We start from the raw sequence: 16,258 nt of genomic DNA, 5'->3' as shown, positions 1-16,258 counted from the left end.
ATGACGGGAGCTCTGCCCTTCACCATGCTCGGAGAACACTCTCGGGCCCGTCGCATGACCATCGAAACATTCCCGCTACCTGAATTGCTGGCGGAGGAATATCGGGAGCCTGCCAATGGTCACTACAAGGGGTGGGCACCGACATTGGACGACTCGGGTAACACTGCCTATGGAAATAATAAGCCAGCCTGGGCGCACGGCCCTCTTCCTGCTGCGTTTGAGAGGTGGATTGTAAATCCCAATGCAAACACGACTGGAATTAGTTTGCAGGCGTCTGACTCGACCGTTCGAAGCGTGTCCAAGAGAAGCGAAAATGAATCCGATTCTAAAAACCAGAACAAAACAATAGAACCACGACACTACTTCTATAACCCCGTTCAAGATCCTATGAGGATAAGCAACCTTGACCTCGAACCACTCGGTCCTCTGCAGGAGGCTCTGAAGGACCATGCCATCCCGATCAACCACATAGTCTTTGTGTTCTTGGAGAGCGGCAGAAAGGACCTGTTCCCCCTCAAAAATGACTCTCGCTTGTACAACCAAATCCGTGATTCATATGAATTATACCGAGAAGAAGATGAAGCTGACCTACACGACAAACTGTCTCAGCTTACCCCAGTGGCAGAGATGCTTACGGGGGAGCAATCCGGCTTCGGCTCTTTTCTTAACTCAACGGATACCGGACTAGGAGGTCTCAGCTTCGACGGGATATTGTCAGGGAGTAGTCTCTCTGCTAAATCGCGTCTTGTCAACTACTGTGGTCTCGGACCGCTCCCGGTGGATTTTATGCATGAAAATGATATCATTCCATACCAGCCATGTTTGATGCACATCATGGATCTTTTCAACCAGCGTAAGAATTCCTCTCGCTCTAGGAATTCCACCGACAGTCACCTCGAACGGGAATGGCAAACCATCTATGCGCAGTCTGTCACTGGGGAATTCCAGGCTCAAACCAAGCTTATGGATCTACTCGGTTTCAACCAGACATTGTACTCGGAAGACATTGATGTGGAGGAGGCGAAATACTTCCATGACGACATGGAAAAGATCAACTATTTTGGGTATGTTGTCAAGCAAAATTCCCCCGCAGCTTTATCTGTATAAATACTAACTTGGTACAGTTATCCCGAAACCGAGGCCCGCCCCTACATCAAAGATATGATCAACGAAACACTTCGTCAGAACAAAAGACTCTTCCTTTCACATTTCACCAGCACAACTCACCACCCTTGGGGTACACCTGAAGACTGGGAACGAGAAGAATATTTCGGGGATCTCCACAAATCACAACACGAGCACATGGATGCCTTCCTCAATGCAAATGGCTTCGTCGACGCATGGCTTGGCGACTTAATGAAGATGATTGAGGAGGCCGGTATTGCCAACGAGACCTTAACGGTCTTCGTGGGAGACCAGTACGTTCAATTCCCACCCCTGACCAACAAACCTGACATCTAACCAACGAAACAGCGGCCAAGCATTTGGGGAAGACTGCCCCGTCACAGGAACCTACCACAACCCACACATCAGTAACTTCCGCGTACCCTTAGTATTCCACCATCCCTTATTACCCCGGATGCATCTTAATGTCAACGGCAGCGCCGTATCCATTCTCCCCACAATTCTCGATCTCCTGGTGAACACCAACTCCCTCAACGCAGATGACACAGAAATCGCCCTGGATCTGATGAACGAGTACGAGGGCCAATCACTCATCCGGCCATATCGCACCTCGCAAAATGGCCGCGAAGCCTGGAACATGGGCGTTATCAATGCCGGTGGCTCCATGCTGAGTGTTGGCTCCGCAGCTGTGCCATGGCGCCTCAACCTGCCACTGAACAATGACTTTGAGTACCGGTTCACGGACTTGAATAAAGACCCGTACGAGCTTGAGCCTATTACGGGCTGGACTATGGGGTCGCTTGCTGCGGAGGTTCATTCCAAGCATGGGCCAGAGGCCTTTGATTGGGCTCAGAAGGCTGAGAAGGTTGGCCTTTGGTGGGTTGCGGAGCGGAAAAAGCTTTGGAATTATCGCGATCCTGATGAGTGAGGTCCTGTTTACGATCGCGACAGCTCGTTTTTTTTTTTCTCTTGTTTTTGTTGGTTCTTGGAGCGATTTGCATAGGATGCATTCTAAGGTGTATGTCTTTTTTCCCCCTTAGGCGACTCACTGCTGGCTGCCCAGCGTCTATTGGATGTGTATAATATTCGGGTTGAGTAGACCTACTGTATATAAGCAGAATATGACATCATTTTGCTATTCTCATCGATTTTAGGGCAGATGGCAACAGTCAACACATCGGATTGGGTAGGTCTATAGAAATCAGGCAGTATTAAAGGCGGTAACCCCCTGGAAATGCAGATCGTCGTTTTATAAAGTGCCAAGTCAGGGAGAAGTTTCAAGTATGTTGTATGCACTTGAGCATAAGTTTCGGAGAATTATGCTCTGAAATTGGATATGGGGCTCCAGTGCTAACAATTTTATACTTTGCCGGAGCATTGACAGTGACATTTTTACACTGGAACCGAGAAGTGCTGACGAGGCCTGCCTTTTGTGATCCACATGAAGATGATCATTGATCTTGGCATGAATAAAGCACCACATTTTCGACGTTTCACCCCTTCGTCAGAGGGGGGTCCAATTACAATCACATTTCCTTGGCCCTTCAACCCCTGTCATTGGTTCATGACCTCCTTCGATCCGCACATATCTTGCCTTGTCTAGACCAACGATGGTCCCCTTTCCTTTTCTCTTCTTCATGACTTTTCTATACCACGCTCCTTAAAGAATGCTGTTTTTGAGCGTTTCATTGCTGTTATGGCTGTGCCAAACCGCGCTGGCGCAATATTCCAGCGATGACCTCATGTCATTCGTTACGGTACGTGCCACCCCCACAAATTCTTTGATCCCACTAACATCGCGTTCTCCAGCTCCCCGATGTTCGAGCAGTGAAATTCAATGTCCAGTACAAGAACCGCGAGCGAATTAGCCCCGGTTACTGGTTCGTCGCTCCTTACCTACACATGGGCCCTGATCCACCGTCCACCTTGTACGAACAATATCAGATCGGCCCCCATATCTACGATGGAGAAGGAGTGCGTTTACATCAGTTCCCGACGATACAGACCCCAACGGCTGACCATATTTCGGTATAATAGCGCCTCATCTGGACTGGTTCCCAACAATTCGAAAACAGGAATGTCTTCGATTTCAAAGTCGTCAACAGTCTCGGCCCTGACCCACAACTTTCGATGATCTTGCAACCCTCGTGGGATCCGAAAGTAGATTCCGGGTATGGAATGGTCCTGAACAAGGATTATAAAGTCGAACGAAAGCTTCCTCTGCGGGCGGATCTCGGCATTTTTGACATCCACGAGTTCAACATTCTGGAAAACGGTAAGACTGCGCTGGTCACGCTCTACCTTTCTCATGAGATTACCTTAGAGGACTTTGGTCGTCCAAAAGAGTCTACTTGGCTTGAGACCGGTGGGTACGCTGAGATTGATATGAACACTGCCGAGGTTGTCCAGTCGTGGGACTCTTTTAATCGCATTCCCATGCCCGAGACTGTCCATTACACCCCATATTCTCCGACAGAGGGACTGCCTGGCTGGGATTATTTTCATATCAACTCAGTTGACAAGAATGAGATTGGGGACTACTTGATCTCAGCACGGTTCACGAACACCATCTACCTTATCTCCTGCATGGATGGAAATATCATGTGGCGACTGGGTGGAAAATACAGTGATTTCGAGCAAGATTTCACCTTTTCGAAGCAGCACGACGCGAAATTTATAGAATCGAATGGGACACATCATATCATTTCGTTTTTGAACAATGCCTCGGACGAGGAATTCAACGAGGAAAATGTGTCATCAGTCCTATTTGTCGAGTTGGATACCGGCGCAAGGCCTATGACCGCTAAAGCCATCCGACGCTACAACCGCCCTGATCGCCAGCTCTCGAGACTACGAGGCAATGCCCAGCTGCTTCCGAATGACAATGTGTTCACCTGTTGGAGCAAAGAGGGATACATTTCCGAACATGCCGGTGATGGAGAATTATTGATGACCGCCAACTTCACCTCCTCGCGCTATTCATCCTACCGCGGGTACAAATTCGAATTCACCGGTCGCCCCGCGGCCCCACCAGACATGGTGGCATCTGTCTACGGCACCGATGAAACCAACATGGTGACCACGTTCTGGGTCAGCTGGAACGGTGCAACTGATGTCGCAGAGTGGAAATTCTACGCGCAAGCCTCCGAATTCGGCTCCCCTATCCTTATCGGCAAGACCCCCCGATCCGATTTCGAAACCATGTATATTGCCCGCGGATATCTAGACTGGGTATCTGCTGAGGCAGTAGATGCCAATGGCACCGTCCTAGGCAGGTCCGAAATGCACCGAAGCAATTTCCCCGACTGGAAAGCTGTCGGATACAGAGGGAAGTCAAGCACACCCATTCCGGTTGACCCAGCGATTGTCTACCAAACAAGCGATAGCGCCGTAGCAGACAATACAACGGATAAGTCTGACCACAAGGCATCGGATGCGGTCGATACCCAAACACAGAAGACCATCCAAGTCCTCAAGCATGCATACGATTCTATCCGCAGTATTAGCGGTATCTTCTCTTTTGTTTTGCTTCTTTGCCTGTTTGCTGGCGTTATAGCAATTTATATGGTCATCCGTGGCTGGCGGGTCCGGTTATACCAGCGTGTTCGCACGGAAGACGGACTTCCAGGGGAACGGGCACATCTTGCATCGTCACATGAGGATTAAGTTTCCATGGCTTTTGTCAAAAGCGTCGACCACTGTCATTATCTGCGGGTGGTTTTCGTACATTAATTTCCGTGTCTTTGGTGGAATCAAGTCCAATGTGTATATAGTACTGGCTACTAGTTTCATCGACTACCCGGCACACGGTCAAACTTTTGGTAAAAATATTAATGCAGTTGAGATAATCGGCATGGGGTTTCTCAATTATGTATAGGTGGAAGTTGCTCGACATAATACCCTCGAATCATACCCAACGACCTCCGAGCATGAGTGGTGATCCGATTGGCCATGTCACCCGAATACGCTAGTGTCGTCTATTTCAATCATCCCTTGCCTAATTTAATCCTAACATCTTATAATTTTTCGAATATTTTTCATTCTCCCTCCATAACCGCCAACGACCTCCATGCGGATATTAAGGCCCGACTAGGGCTATCTCAGTTAGCATACTACGAAATACTTTGAAATATTCTCACAATTGATCCCTGCCAGCATATAAATCCTGATTTCTTTAAAATTCACCCAGGTGTGGATCTGAGATCTAGGCCTTGAAACCATCAACCACGCGACCCTGCACGATGTGGGCGTTGGGAAGGACCCGTGGATCACATCTAACCACGATAGCGGTGTATTCTGACTTGATACGTATCAATCCTTCTGATAGTGATGCAAGCCCAAGATCGCTCACCGAATCTGAGGTGATACAAAATATAGGGAATAACCCCTCATGAGGGGTATCCTGTGAGGGGAATTCCCAAGTGACTTGTTTCTTATGAGCTTCACAATTCCAGAGTGTCTGAAGCCTGGAGGTCGGGTCTCGGAGACAATCTGGGCCAACATGGATGCCTCAATTTGAGGGATGTTACACAAGATATCTTCGAAATATCTCTATTGAGACCAGTTTCACCCCAATTGGAAAGTCCGTAGTAAAGCGGTACCCCATGTTCCAGGCCCACAAATTTACTTGATAATAACTGGGAAATGTCCTGCCCGCACGGAATTCCCGGTACAAATTCGGGAATAAGTGTGGCACATTCCCGAGAAAATTATTCCCGAGAATTTTTTTCCGTTGTATAGGTCGTTCTGGTTCAAATAATTTTTCTTGGTTTTCTGTCTGTTATTTCTTTAAAGCTCAACCTTGGAAACTCATTTTGTTGTCTTCAACCAATTCCACACTTTTATATCCACCATGCCCTCAACGAGCTTATGCCAAGATGAGGCATGTCTTCCATACAGCCTTATGGATGACTATAGCGAAGGAGCTCACCCACAAATCCTTGAAGCTCTTTTGCGAACAAACTCCACACAGCAAGTCACATATGGAAATGATGAATACAGCATTTGTGCCCGGCAATTGATCCGAAACAAGATCGGTTGCGATGAAGACGAGGCAGATATCTTCTTTGTTCCCAGCGGAACCTCTGCAAACCTCATTTCAATCGCTAGTTGCCTAAGGCCTTACGAGGCTGTAATTACCCTGGACTCTGGTCACATCGCCTGCAAAGAGGCAGGTGCGATCGAAGCAACCGGTCACAAACTTATCCTCGTGCCTGCAGTTGACGGCAAGATGACGCCTACCAATCTCCAAAAGGCGCTCCAGCAAAATCAATTCTATCCTCATATGGCCAAACCCCGTCTACTCTATATCTCTAATGCCTCAGAGACTGGCACTGTCTACACAAAACGCGAGTTGAGCAACCTCTCCGCTATTTGCAAACAATCAAATCTTCTGCTTTTCATGGACGGAGCACGAATTGGCACAGCAATTTGCTCAAGGAAGAACGATCTCACTCTACGGGAGATCTTTGATATGACCGATATTTTCTGGATCGGTGGCACCAAAGCCGGTGCTCTGATGGGAGAAGCAATTGTCGTCAAGAAGCAGCTAGCCGATGGTTTCGTTTTCCACCTCAAACAACATGGCGCTTTGCTGGCCAAGGGCCGTATTCTTGGAGTTCAGTTCATGGAGCTCTTCCGATCGGACTTGTTCTTCGCACTGGCCACACATGCCAATGAGATGGCTCAGAAGATCTCAGCCAACTTCGAGGAGTTGGGTTATAGATTAGCTGCGGATACCGAGACAAATCAAGTGTTTGTTGTCCTCCCTCAGGAATTGATTAGGAGACTGCAGGACAGGTTCCGATTTTATGTCTGGGAGCAACTTGATGATGGAAACTCGGTGATTCGGCTTGTGACGTCCTGGGCCACGGATGAGCTGGAAATTGACAAGTTCAATGCGTGGGTGCAGCAGTGGACAGTGGCAACCAATATTTGAAGTGGCTCTCCATTTACTGTTCCCCACAGGGATTTGTCGCTATAGAGGCACCCAATAATAATATAATAATAAGATGTCAACAGTCGTGTCAAAATTCATATCAAAATTCTTCATAGATCTAGACTAGTCAGCTGATCGCGCTAACCACGATCGGATACTAAGTTATCCGTGTAACTTTTGTTCCTACAGGCGTGTGTTCAACTGTCCAATTGTCCAGCAGTTCAATTAATCAACATAAATGGTTGAATTAATGCAATTGCGCTCCTACATTGATCCGATGGCTTGAGTTTGTCTTAATATGACCCACGATACTCCGTACTTGACAGCCACTTTTTTTACGGCCCACTCCACTCTTCCCCATATGTACACTCGATGAGGTTGTCAATATCGTGTGATGCTTGTCGGTAAGTTATGATCGGAGATTTTAGGCCTATCATCTCTTATATTCTTTTATTGCAGGCAAGCAAAAGTCAAATGCGTCCATGAAGGGCAACCGCCCTGTCAACGTTGCTTAAAAACCAAGAACCAAGGCTGTAATTTAACAGATCCCCGCGCCTCGAGGCAGAGGACACGGAGGGATACTGTCTCATCCAGAACCCCAAGGAAACGAAAGGCGTCATCTGTCCTATCGCCGGGAGTTAGAGATGCAGAAAGGAGCACTACTGAGGATGTTCCCGTCGCTCAAGACCCATCCAAAGATCCCATAGCAGCGCTGTCACCCGCAGTCGTCATCAGCGCAGTGGAAACCTACAGAAAAAAGTTTCCAATTACCAATTTTCTTCATTACCCTTCTTTAATCTCTGACATATCATCCAACGTCCATTCCGTGGACTCCGTCTTTGTGGCCTCGGTCCTTTCCTTGTGTGTGCGGTTTATGAACAGCGATGAACTCAAAGAAGAAGAAATATATGCCGACTATGCACGCAAAAACCTTGCCCAGCGCGTGCTTGAGGCCCCCTCGCTTTACCTTGCCCAGTCCCTCGTGATGATCTCGTTCTATGAGTGGGGAACTGGACGTCCATATCAAGCTTGGATGTATAGCGGTATGTATCGAATTCCCAACTTGTCGCAGATCACTCGCTGACAAGCTCCAGGCATGGCGACATACATGATTCAATCCCTTCTGAAGATGGCAGATGACAGCATGGAACACAATCCTCAAGAGTTCCATGCATCTCAAACACAGTACGAACAGCTAGTCCGAACTTACTGGTGCTGTTTTGCGCAAGACTGTGAGCTGAGCTCCGGGGCCCGTCAGCACTTTGCGCTATCATTCTCCCAGATCTCAGTTCCTCTCCCTATCAGTGATCGGGACTTCACATTTAATCATACGCCAGCTAACAGGTTGATGCCTGCTGATATGAATAAAGACTGTTTGCTAGCGAATGATCTTACGATTGAGCATGGCCTCACAATTGTCACTCGAGGATTCGACATATTCGTACGAATCCTAAGATTTGCGAACGAACATCGACGGGCGCTGGCTTCTTTGTCATCAGATGACTCGACTACATCCCCACTCCTATTAACCTGGCAAGTCCTCAAGAAGGAACTGGATGAATGGAGGTTTCTTCAGGATGTAACTGTTCGGTTCCCAGATACCAGTGTTCAGTCACACGTGGCACTTGGGTACGGAGAGCTGTTTGCGTACATCAATCTGGTCCACTGCATGAGGTATTTACTTTCTATTTGGCGCATTCTAGGTAGCGATACTAACTCTGTTTCTTTCAGCATCCTTTTTCTCCACCGAGACCGCTTCTTATCCAACCTCAAGCCCCATTCTGACGTCTTCCACGGCACAAGCGATAACGCGCAAGGCGAACCTGATACAATCAAACAATTATTTGAGGCCGCTCAACGGATCGGGGGTATTCTCAATGCACTAGACGCCTCTGGCGCACCCGTCATGTCACCATATTCTGGCTTCAGTGTCTTTGTCGCTGCCCATATCAACATGTATGGGACAATTGCACCACAGCGGTATCCGGGCGGCCTCGAACGGGCCGAAGAAGAAAAGAGCCGAAATCTCAACTACCTCGAGCGACTAAGTAAACTCTGGCCCGTTGGTCGCAGCTGGGTAAGTACTTCAAAACACATTTAACCAACATCGCAGCTAACAATAATCAGTGGCGAACGGTCCAAGAAGCAAATCGATTCTACGAAACAGTCAAGAGTAATCAAGCCCACTCCGAGTCTGGAATGCACAGTCCCAGAAGATTCGCCCTCGCAGGTACCCTGGATGAATACGGTGATATCCGATCTCGTCCGAGCAGGGATGCGTATGCGACTAGAGCGCGAACATCGGAATCCCGCGATACCAGCTCACATGCCCGTGGAGGAACTTCGTCGCCTAGTCTTGGTGGTGAAGCCAACTTTCTGACCAGAGAGACTACTGCTATGGGTAGCCATCATGACTTTGAAACTGATATGTTCCAATGGCCATTTATTGATGGGTCGTGGTCCCTTGGGTTCGATGCGGGCTTAGATGGGTTGTGGTATAACTCGGGCTTGTTTGACCCAAATCCATCTCTTAGATAACGATGCTCTTTCTTTGGTTTGAGGGGGTATTCGTTGCTTTGCAACACCAGAAATCACCATTTCAACATGATGTCGTATGGCTTGTATACATCCTTGTCGTAGATATATATCACCATAATTTGGTTGCATTTGGCATATTGAATTTTTACAGGGGAATAGCAATAAAAATATGCCTTTTAATAAGCATAAGGAATTTAGATTAAGTTTGGAGAATGCATGCATTCTACACATTTTTTGTTGTATGTGTAGGATGACTAAAATTTGCTTATTAGGCCCAAAAGAGCGGATCTGACATCAACCAGCCAAGTGGCCGAGCAGTAACTCAGCCATCATATCTTCCTTGGTCTAGTGGTGATGATTTCCGCTTGTCATTAAAACCGATAAGCGCGGGAGACCGGGGTTCGATTCCCCGAGGGAGAGATTTCTTTTTTTGGTCTTCATTGTTTATTTAATGCTATTTTTATCATCTTCCACTGTTCTCTTTTATAGCTAAGAAATGGGACAGTAGATATATATGATGTACCGTACAGAGGAAAATTATCTAATGTTGACTTACTATATACGTAGGTAGATCTACAACGTTGGAATAGAAACACACTGCAAATGACTTCGTAGATAACTACCTAAACATTAAGGTTAAATGAAACCTTCCTTGCGATCCTATCAATACGGTCAGCCATACCATCAAGTCTGCACTGACACGGGTCCTTCTTAAGAGCCAATACTATATGGACCAAGTCATGCTCCATGCGAACAAACACATTCTCGAACTTGTAACGACCATTATCTTCACGGATCCAAAAGGTAGTATTGCGACGAATAATCTCGCTATCTGGTGCCTGGACAACCATCCGGAGTGCAATGTCTATAATCCGATCCGCCCGACCAGATAGTTTTACTACTGCCCGAGAGACATCAGCGTGGCGCTCCTTGCCTCGTTTATCTGGATCATCTCGAAGAATACGAACTTGGGCATCCAAGTTGTCTCTGAACTTGCGACACTCGTGCTGGAGCTTGTCTTGCCAGGATGAGAATACCTGAGGCATGATTGCAGTGGGTACTGGGGTGATGGATTCGAGTAGATGGGGGGACTTGGAGTATTTATGTAACATGGTTGACTGGCCAACATGGCAACAAAGAAGAGAAGGGATGCTATGAAGACCATTGTTTGGCTTTTGATCTGGGGATACAAAGGGCATACATGCCAACAAAGCCCTAGTATTATGTGTTTTCTAAGGTTAGTTCATGTGACAAAGACGATCGATATAATAGTATATGCAAGTAAAAAAAGGAAGGAAAAAGAGAGAGAAAGAAAATTCATTAGTAAATTAATGATGGTGGGTATATAACATTGGAAAAATTGACAAGGCCATTCCCCATTAAGTTGTCTCCACGGTCTGTGACACAGCCACGGTCTTCCTGATACCGTCTTGGTTGTAGATCGATTCACCACCCTCCGGGGGACCGGCAAATGAAATCAGGTGGCTCTGGTCTCCAAAGTTGGTTGCCTTGTCCCAGTCAGTAGCAATATTCGAAGCCGGGGCTGACTTTCTATCACTCAACGGATGGGTAGAGCCGCCGTTCTGATAATATTTCTGCGACGCGTAGTTCTTCTTGTAATAAACCAACATGACATTTAGGACAGGTAGACAAGCGCAGATCAGTCCAACACCACCCTCGGCATTGCTATTGGGCGTTAGGAAAAAGATAAAAAAATTAGTAGGGGAAAAGGGGAACGTGACATACCCGGATAAGATGACAGTAACAAACATGATACTCTGATCCTTTGGGCCTTTCAGCACGATGACCAGCCGGTAAAGACTGAATGCAGTGGCTAGTCCACCAGCACCAAGGATGCCCATCACGCGCAGCTTTCGATTGCGCGACATTTGCAAGGACCATGTCAATGGCAATGGGAGAATAAGGATGATAAGGTCACTGACGACACTAATCACGGAGTCGGCGATGAGGGCAGCGGTCTGGTCCAGGCAGGTTCCCTCCACCTTGTCACCGAGCCAGTATCTCGGGATGGGGTCACACATGCGAATCTTGACGATCAGGGCGACGATGTAGTAGCAGCATAAGCAACCGAGGAAGATATAGATGAACCAGACTTTGCCGCGGTATGGAGAGAAGATGCGGGTGAGAATTGATAGGAGGGCGATTTTGACGAAGAGCGCCATCGGACAGTATAGAATGGTCGCAATGTAGCAGAATTTTTTGAATGCTGTTTGCTCCTTAGGGCTGAGTTCGTCGAAGTAGTATCCTCCACCATGTTCACCGACTGATAGAGTCCACATGTAAGTATGTCATTGGTTACAACGTGGGGAAGTATAGCACTTACTGACAATGGAGATTCCACAATATCCCATAAATAGGAGCTGCATCCAGTCAGTTTTCGGGTTAATTAATCATTCTCTTGCTCAACATACCCATGAGATTGTACAGGCAACTAAAGAATGGTTAATAAAATTCCGGGAAAGTATGTGTTAGGCGACAAACTCACGATCTTCAACCCCTAGGGATTGCTTGAATCGATACCGTGTGTAGAATCGCAAAGCCACAAAGATAGTCACAATTGGAATACATATATATTGTGTGACGAGATTGAGAGTATGTAAGACATCTGTTGGGTTCTCGACTGTCATGATGGGTTTGAAGTTGGAATTGCCCTCCCCTTACAGTCAAGTAGGGAATTGACAAGATAAAGAACTTCACATTGTGAAAATGAGGATAGACAGGAAGACGATCTTCAGTGGGGACTTAAAAGGCTAGTGAACCACACTATACACAATGGACTATGTAATACCTTTGTGGCGCGGGATCCATGACGGCGAAGATTGACTAAGGAGTTACATTTTGACCCCACCAACAGACTCTTTTTTATGTTAACGCTAATGCCGGAACTCTCTGTATGGTTCTCCGGCAGTTCCATGAATAACGCTAAACGACGCTATGACTCCTTTTATACTCCACTAAGATTTATCACGGCAAATGGTTTTTCAATGTCTCGTATTTGTTTGAAACTGAAGTTTCCACCTCGCCACCAACGTTGCTTTACTAAATGGGTCCTAGTTAAACCCTATACTAGCCGAGGTGTTTTGACAGCTTTGATAACAATGTCTTTAATGATCGACCTTGGACCAAAAAGGGGTTGTGTGTGTGTTTTTTCCCTTTCTTTTTCTATAATCCCACCTGTCCGCAATAATTCAATACAACATAGTAAACCGGCAGAAAAAAAAAAAAGAAACATGACTATCCACTATTTGGATGGTAAAGACTCTGGTCTCTTCAAACCATTGACTATTTCAAATGGCAACATTACCCTCGAACATCGTGTTATTCATGCGCCTTTGACTCGCAACCGCGGAGAGCCATTGAATGCTATCAGCACCCCGGAAAACCCCAATCGTATTTGGATACCTGGAGATGCGGTTGTGGAGTATTATTCCCAGCGTGCTACCAAAGGTGGCTTGATAATCTCGGAAGGGATTCCACCATCGCTCGAGGTAAGCATCAAAACCCAATTTTGATGGCGTATTATGGCACTCTTCCGGCTATATTTCGGATAACTGTCTGAATTCCATGGAACTGGCCTAATTCTAATTGTTCAAACTTTAATTTTAAATTTTTTTTTTAGAGCAATGGCATGCCCGGAGTACCCGGTTTGTTCAACTCCGAACAAGCCGCAGGTTGGAAACGAGTCGTGAACGCCGTTCACGCAAAGGGGGGCATTATCTTTTGCCAGTTGTGGCACGCTGGCCGTGCAACAATCCCCCAGATGACTGGATCGCCTGCAGTCTGCCCCTCGGCCTCTGTGTGGGATTCCGCGGCGGAATGTTATTCGCATCCGCCTGTGGGCTCCACCGAGCCCGTGCCATACGCCAATCATCCACCTATCGAAATGACGGTGGACCACATCAAACAGACTATCGACGATTATTGCACTGCCGCTAAGACAGCTATGGATATTGGATTCGATGGTGTTGAGATCCATAGCGGAAATGGTTACCTGCCGGAGCAATTTTTGAGCTCCAACATCAACAAGCGTGAGGATGCTTACGGCGGCACTCCAGAGAAGCGCTGCCAATTTGTGTTTGAACTGATGGAGCAAGTGGCCAGGACTATTGGTGAGCAGAATTTGGCTATTAGACTGTCGCCGTTTGGTATGTTCAATCAAGCACGCGGCGAACAGCGTATTGAGACTTGGACTCACTTGTGTGAGGGTCTGAAGAAGACTCTCCCGTCGCTGTCGTATGTCAGCTTTATTGAGCCGGTATGTTTCGATTATTTTTATCTAATGACACATTGCTAACCAGCCCAGCGTTATGAACAAATCTTTGGCGCCGAAGAGAAGGATAAGTTCCTCGCGAGCTGGGGTCTGTTGGATGTCACCCTTGATCGTTTCCGCCAGATATTTGGCTCCACTCCGTTCTTCTCCGCTGGTGGGTGGGACGACAAAAACTCCTGGGGAGTAGTGGAATCGGGTAAATACGATGCTCTGTTGTATGGTCGTTACTTTACCAGCAACCCAGATTTGGTGCACAGACTGAAGGAAAAGCTCCCCATGGCTCCATATGATCGAAGTCGATTCTATGGACCATTTGAGGATAATACCTTCCATTATACAGATTACCCTACTGTTGATCAGTAGGTTTGCATAGCATAGAGTGTACATAAAATATTATGCAGGATATTTTTAAGCATAAAAAGCATTCGACAGGCTTGGAACCTTGGAAATTGGGAACGTTGGAACCAGAAAAAGTTAAAAAGTCCAGATCAAGGCCGACTGTAAGCGATCCATGGTCTCAAAGACATCCAGAATTCCCCTAAATGATATGACGGTTCTATCCGGAGCAGAATTAATACGAAGTTAGAAATATGGAAATTTGTATTGGATCTCGGGGTACTCGGGGAACAAAAAGACTATTCTCGGCCATGGCATCGATTGCCGTGATTGAGATCGTCCATTCTGCTCCACACTAGAAAAAAACTCGCGTAGGAATAATAACTAAGACATCTCTATGGAGTAAAATAGTGTCGATAGAGTATCATTCGATATCATATTGCTCAAACTATTGAGGTCTAGCGGCTAGCCGTACAACATACGGACTGAATTTGACTTGATATTTGGGGACCACATTGGGAAAGATCATCCACTCCACCCGTCTGTCACGACTGGAGACGGTAAAGAAAGGGGAAGATAACAAGTAAACCGATTTTCAGGGTCTCACACGTATTTACCCCTCTTTATCGCTAACCGATGCCGATGTACTCTGTACTCCATATTCCATACAAGACATGAAGTTTGTCGATCATCGCTATCCGTGAGCCGGACACATGTGAAGTGATTGAAATGCCCGATGCCATTTTTAGCACTTTGTGGAGATCAAATGGCCTTCGAATACCTCCATAGTGTTCCCAGTTAATACATCTACCCCCAAGGGTTGCAAGTCAAAATGGCATTGTTGAAGGTCTGCACAAGTGACGTTTCGCTTTGAGGTAAACTGGAAAAGCCAAATAGGCGCGCTGTCGCTGAATACGTACTAGACCCAAAGGGGGTTAGTGAGTTAGGCCAAGAAGGACAGAAAGGCACAAGGTGACTTCTATCATGAAATCACATTTGTGACAGGAACTCATATCAAGGTAACTAATCTATGTTCCGGGATAAAATATGGCTGCAATGATTTGCTTTCGCACACTAAGTCACCATTCTTTATTTACTTTCTCCGCCTATTTAGGTCAATCGCAAATAACACTCACTGGCCACTCAATCCATTGGTGGTATTCAACCCCTAAACACTCCCGAATTCCTGTGATGACATGGCGATCCCAAGCGACCATAAGCCATGAAGATCTCATGTACTTCAAAAGTATACACCAATAAGCAAGGACAATCAATGAGAGTGGTTCCTTCTCCTCAAGAAGACCGATGAACTCCTCCGGCCGCCTATATATCCACCCAACGACAGAAGGCATCAAGGTAATACCATCCTTCCCCGAGCTTCGACACCGGTATGCTTCCTCAAACATTTCGAGCAAGTTTTCAAGTGCATCGACATCGAACTGCCGCGAGGAACTCCCACCAGTTTGCGCTTCGATAAAACGTTGAAATTTTTTAATATGAGACTGGTGTTCCTGAAGCTCCTCTTGTAACAACGGGCTGACGCCCTGAATAGAAGGATCAGGTTGAACCTGTAAGACCCCGGTAAAGATTTTGTCATGGTTAGACATCAAAATCGATCTCACTCCTCTCATAAGAATGAGCCATTCAGCTTGCCCCGTCTTACTAAACACAAGGTATTCACCAGGTTTTGGACCGTGTGCAAAATAGACAAAACATATCAGCACTGTCGACACGTAGATCGACTGGCAGTTCCCTGAGTTAAGACTCGAGAGAATAGCCGATACAGATCGAATGCCGAACGTGAAGTGGGCATCTGCCTGCATGACATACTGGTCTCGTACCTCGGGGTGGAGATAGCCCTGATGCAATGCTGCCAGTGCCAACATGAGGTGAAAGATAGACGGTGAGGTGAAACCCCATTGTGGAAAGTGAGTTTGCCAAACGCGATTATGGTCGGTTGTTTCGTCCGCTAGGGTGCGGTATGTCTCCGTGACGAAGTGGTGGAAGAGTCGTAGGTCGGCGAATGAGAG

At 46.8% G+C, this 16,258-nt stretch overlaps 6 protein-coding genes across 6 annotated transcripts; 5 read left to right on the top strand and 1 right to left on the bottom strand.

Moving 5' to 3' along the window:
- On the top strand, positions 1-2,053 carry PGRI_064330 (Alkaline phosphatase-like, alpha/beta/alpha; the record flags this gene model as incomplete). Its single annotated transcript, XM_040794147.1, has 3 exons — positions 1-1,064; positions 1,125-1,418; positions 1,474-2,053. The coding sequence occupies 3 exons, from the start codon at positions 1-3 to the stop codon at positions 2,051-2,053; spliced, it is 1,938 nt and encodes a 645-aa protein (XP_040649397.1).
- A 739-nt stretch (positions 2,054-2,792) lies between these two features.
- On the top strand, positions 2,793-4,791 carry PGRI_064320 (uncharacterized protein; the record flags this gene model as incomplete). The annotated part of the gene is made up of 3 exons (XM_040794146.1): positions 2,793-2,882; positions 2,935-3,099; positions 3,163-4,791. The coding sequence occupies 3 exons, from the start codon at positions 2,793-2,795 to the stop codon at positions 4,789-4,791; spliced, it is 1,884 nt and encodes a 627-aa protein (XP_040649396.1).
- A 1,186-nt stretch (positions 4,792-5,977) lies between these two features.
- Positions 5,978-7,063, top strand: PGRI_064310 (threonine aldolase family protein; the record flags this gene model as incomplete). Its single annotated transcript, XM_040794145.1, has 1 exon — positions 5,978-7,063. One exon carries the CDS (start codon positions 5,978-5,980, stop codon positions 7,061-7,063), a length of 1,086 nt encoding a protein of 361 aa, XP_040649395.1.
- Positions 7,064-7,457: 394 nt separating this feature from the next.
- PGRI_064300 (transcription factor domain-containing protein) lies at positions 7,458-9,601 on the top strand (the record flags this gene model as incomplete). The annotated part of the gene is made up of 5 exons (XM_040794144.1): positions 7,458-7,467; positions 7,609-8,106; positions 8,158-8,737; positions 8,795-9,140; positions 9,191-9,601. 5 exons carry the CDS (start codon positions 7,458-7,460, stop codon positions 9,599-9,601), a joined length of 1,845 nt encoding a protein of 614 aa, XP_040649394.1.
- Positions 9,602-10,980: 1,379 nt separating this feature from the next.
- PGRI_064290 (uncharacterized protein) lies at positions 10,981-12,249 on the bottom strand (the record flags this gene model as incomplete). Its single annotated transcript, XM_040794143.1, has 5 exons — positions 10,981-11,287; positions 11,348-11,885; positions 11,946-11,982; positions 12,034-12,053; positions 12,108-12,249. The coding sequence occupies 5 exons, from the start codon at positions 12,247-12,249 to the stop codon at positions 10,981-10,983; spliced, it is 1,044 nt and encodes a 347-aa protein (XP_040649393.1).
- Positions 12,250-12,852: 603 nt separating this feature from the next.
- On the top strand, positions 12,853-14,255 carry PGRI_064280 (alkene reductase; the record flags this gene model as incomplete). The annotated part of the gene is made up of 3 exons (XM_040794142.1): positions 12,853-13,110; positions 13,242-13,877; positions 13,926-14,255. 3 exons carry the CDS (start codon positions 12,853-12,855, stop codon positions 14,253-14,255), a joined length of 1,224 nt encoding a protein of 407 aa, XP_040649392.1.
- Positions 14,256-16,258: the final 2,003 nt, after the last annotated feature.

This window comes from Penicillium griseofulvum (genome assembly GCF_001561935.1).
Source record: "Penicillium griseofulvum strain PG3 chromosome Unknown contig_91, whole genome shotgun sequence".
Taxonomy (NCBI): Eukaryota; Fungi; Ascomycota; class Eurotiomycetes; order Eurotiales; family Aspergillaceae; genus Penicillium; species Penicillium griseofulvum.
This window is presented reverse-complemented; position numbering and strand designations above follow the sequence as displayed.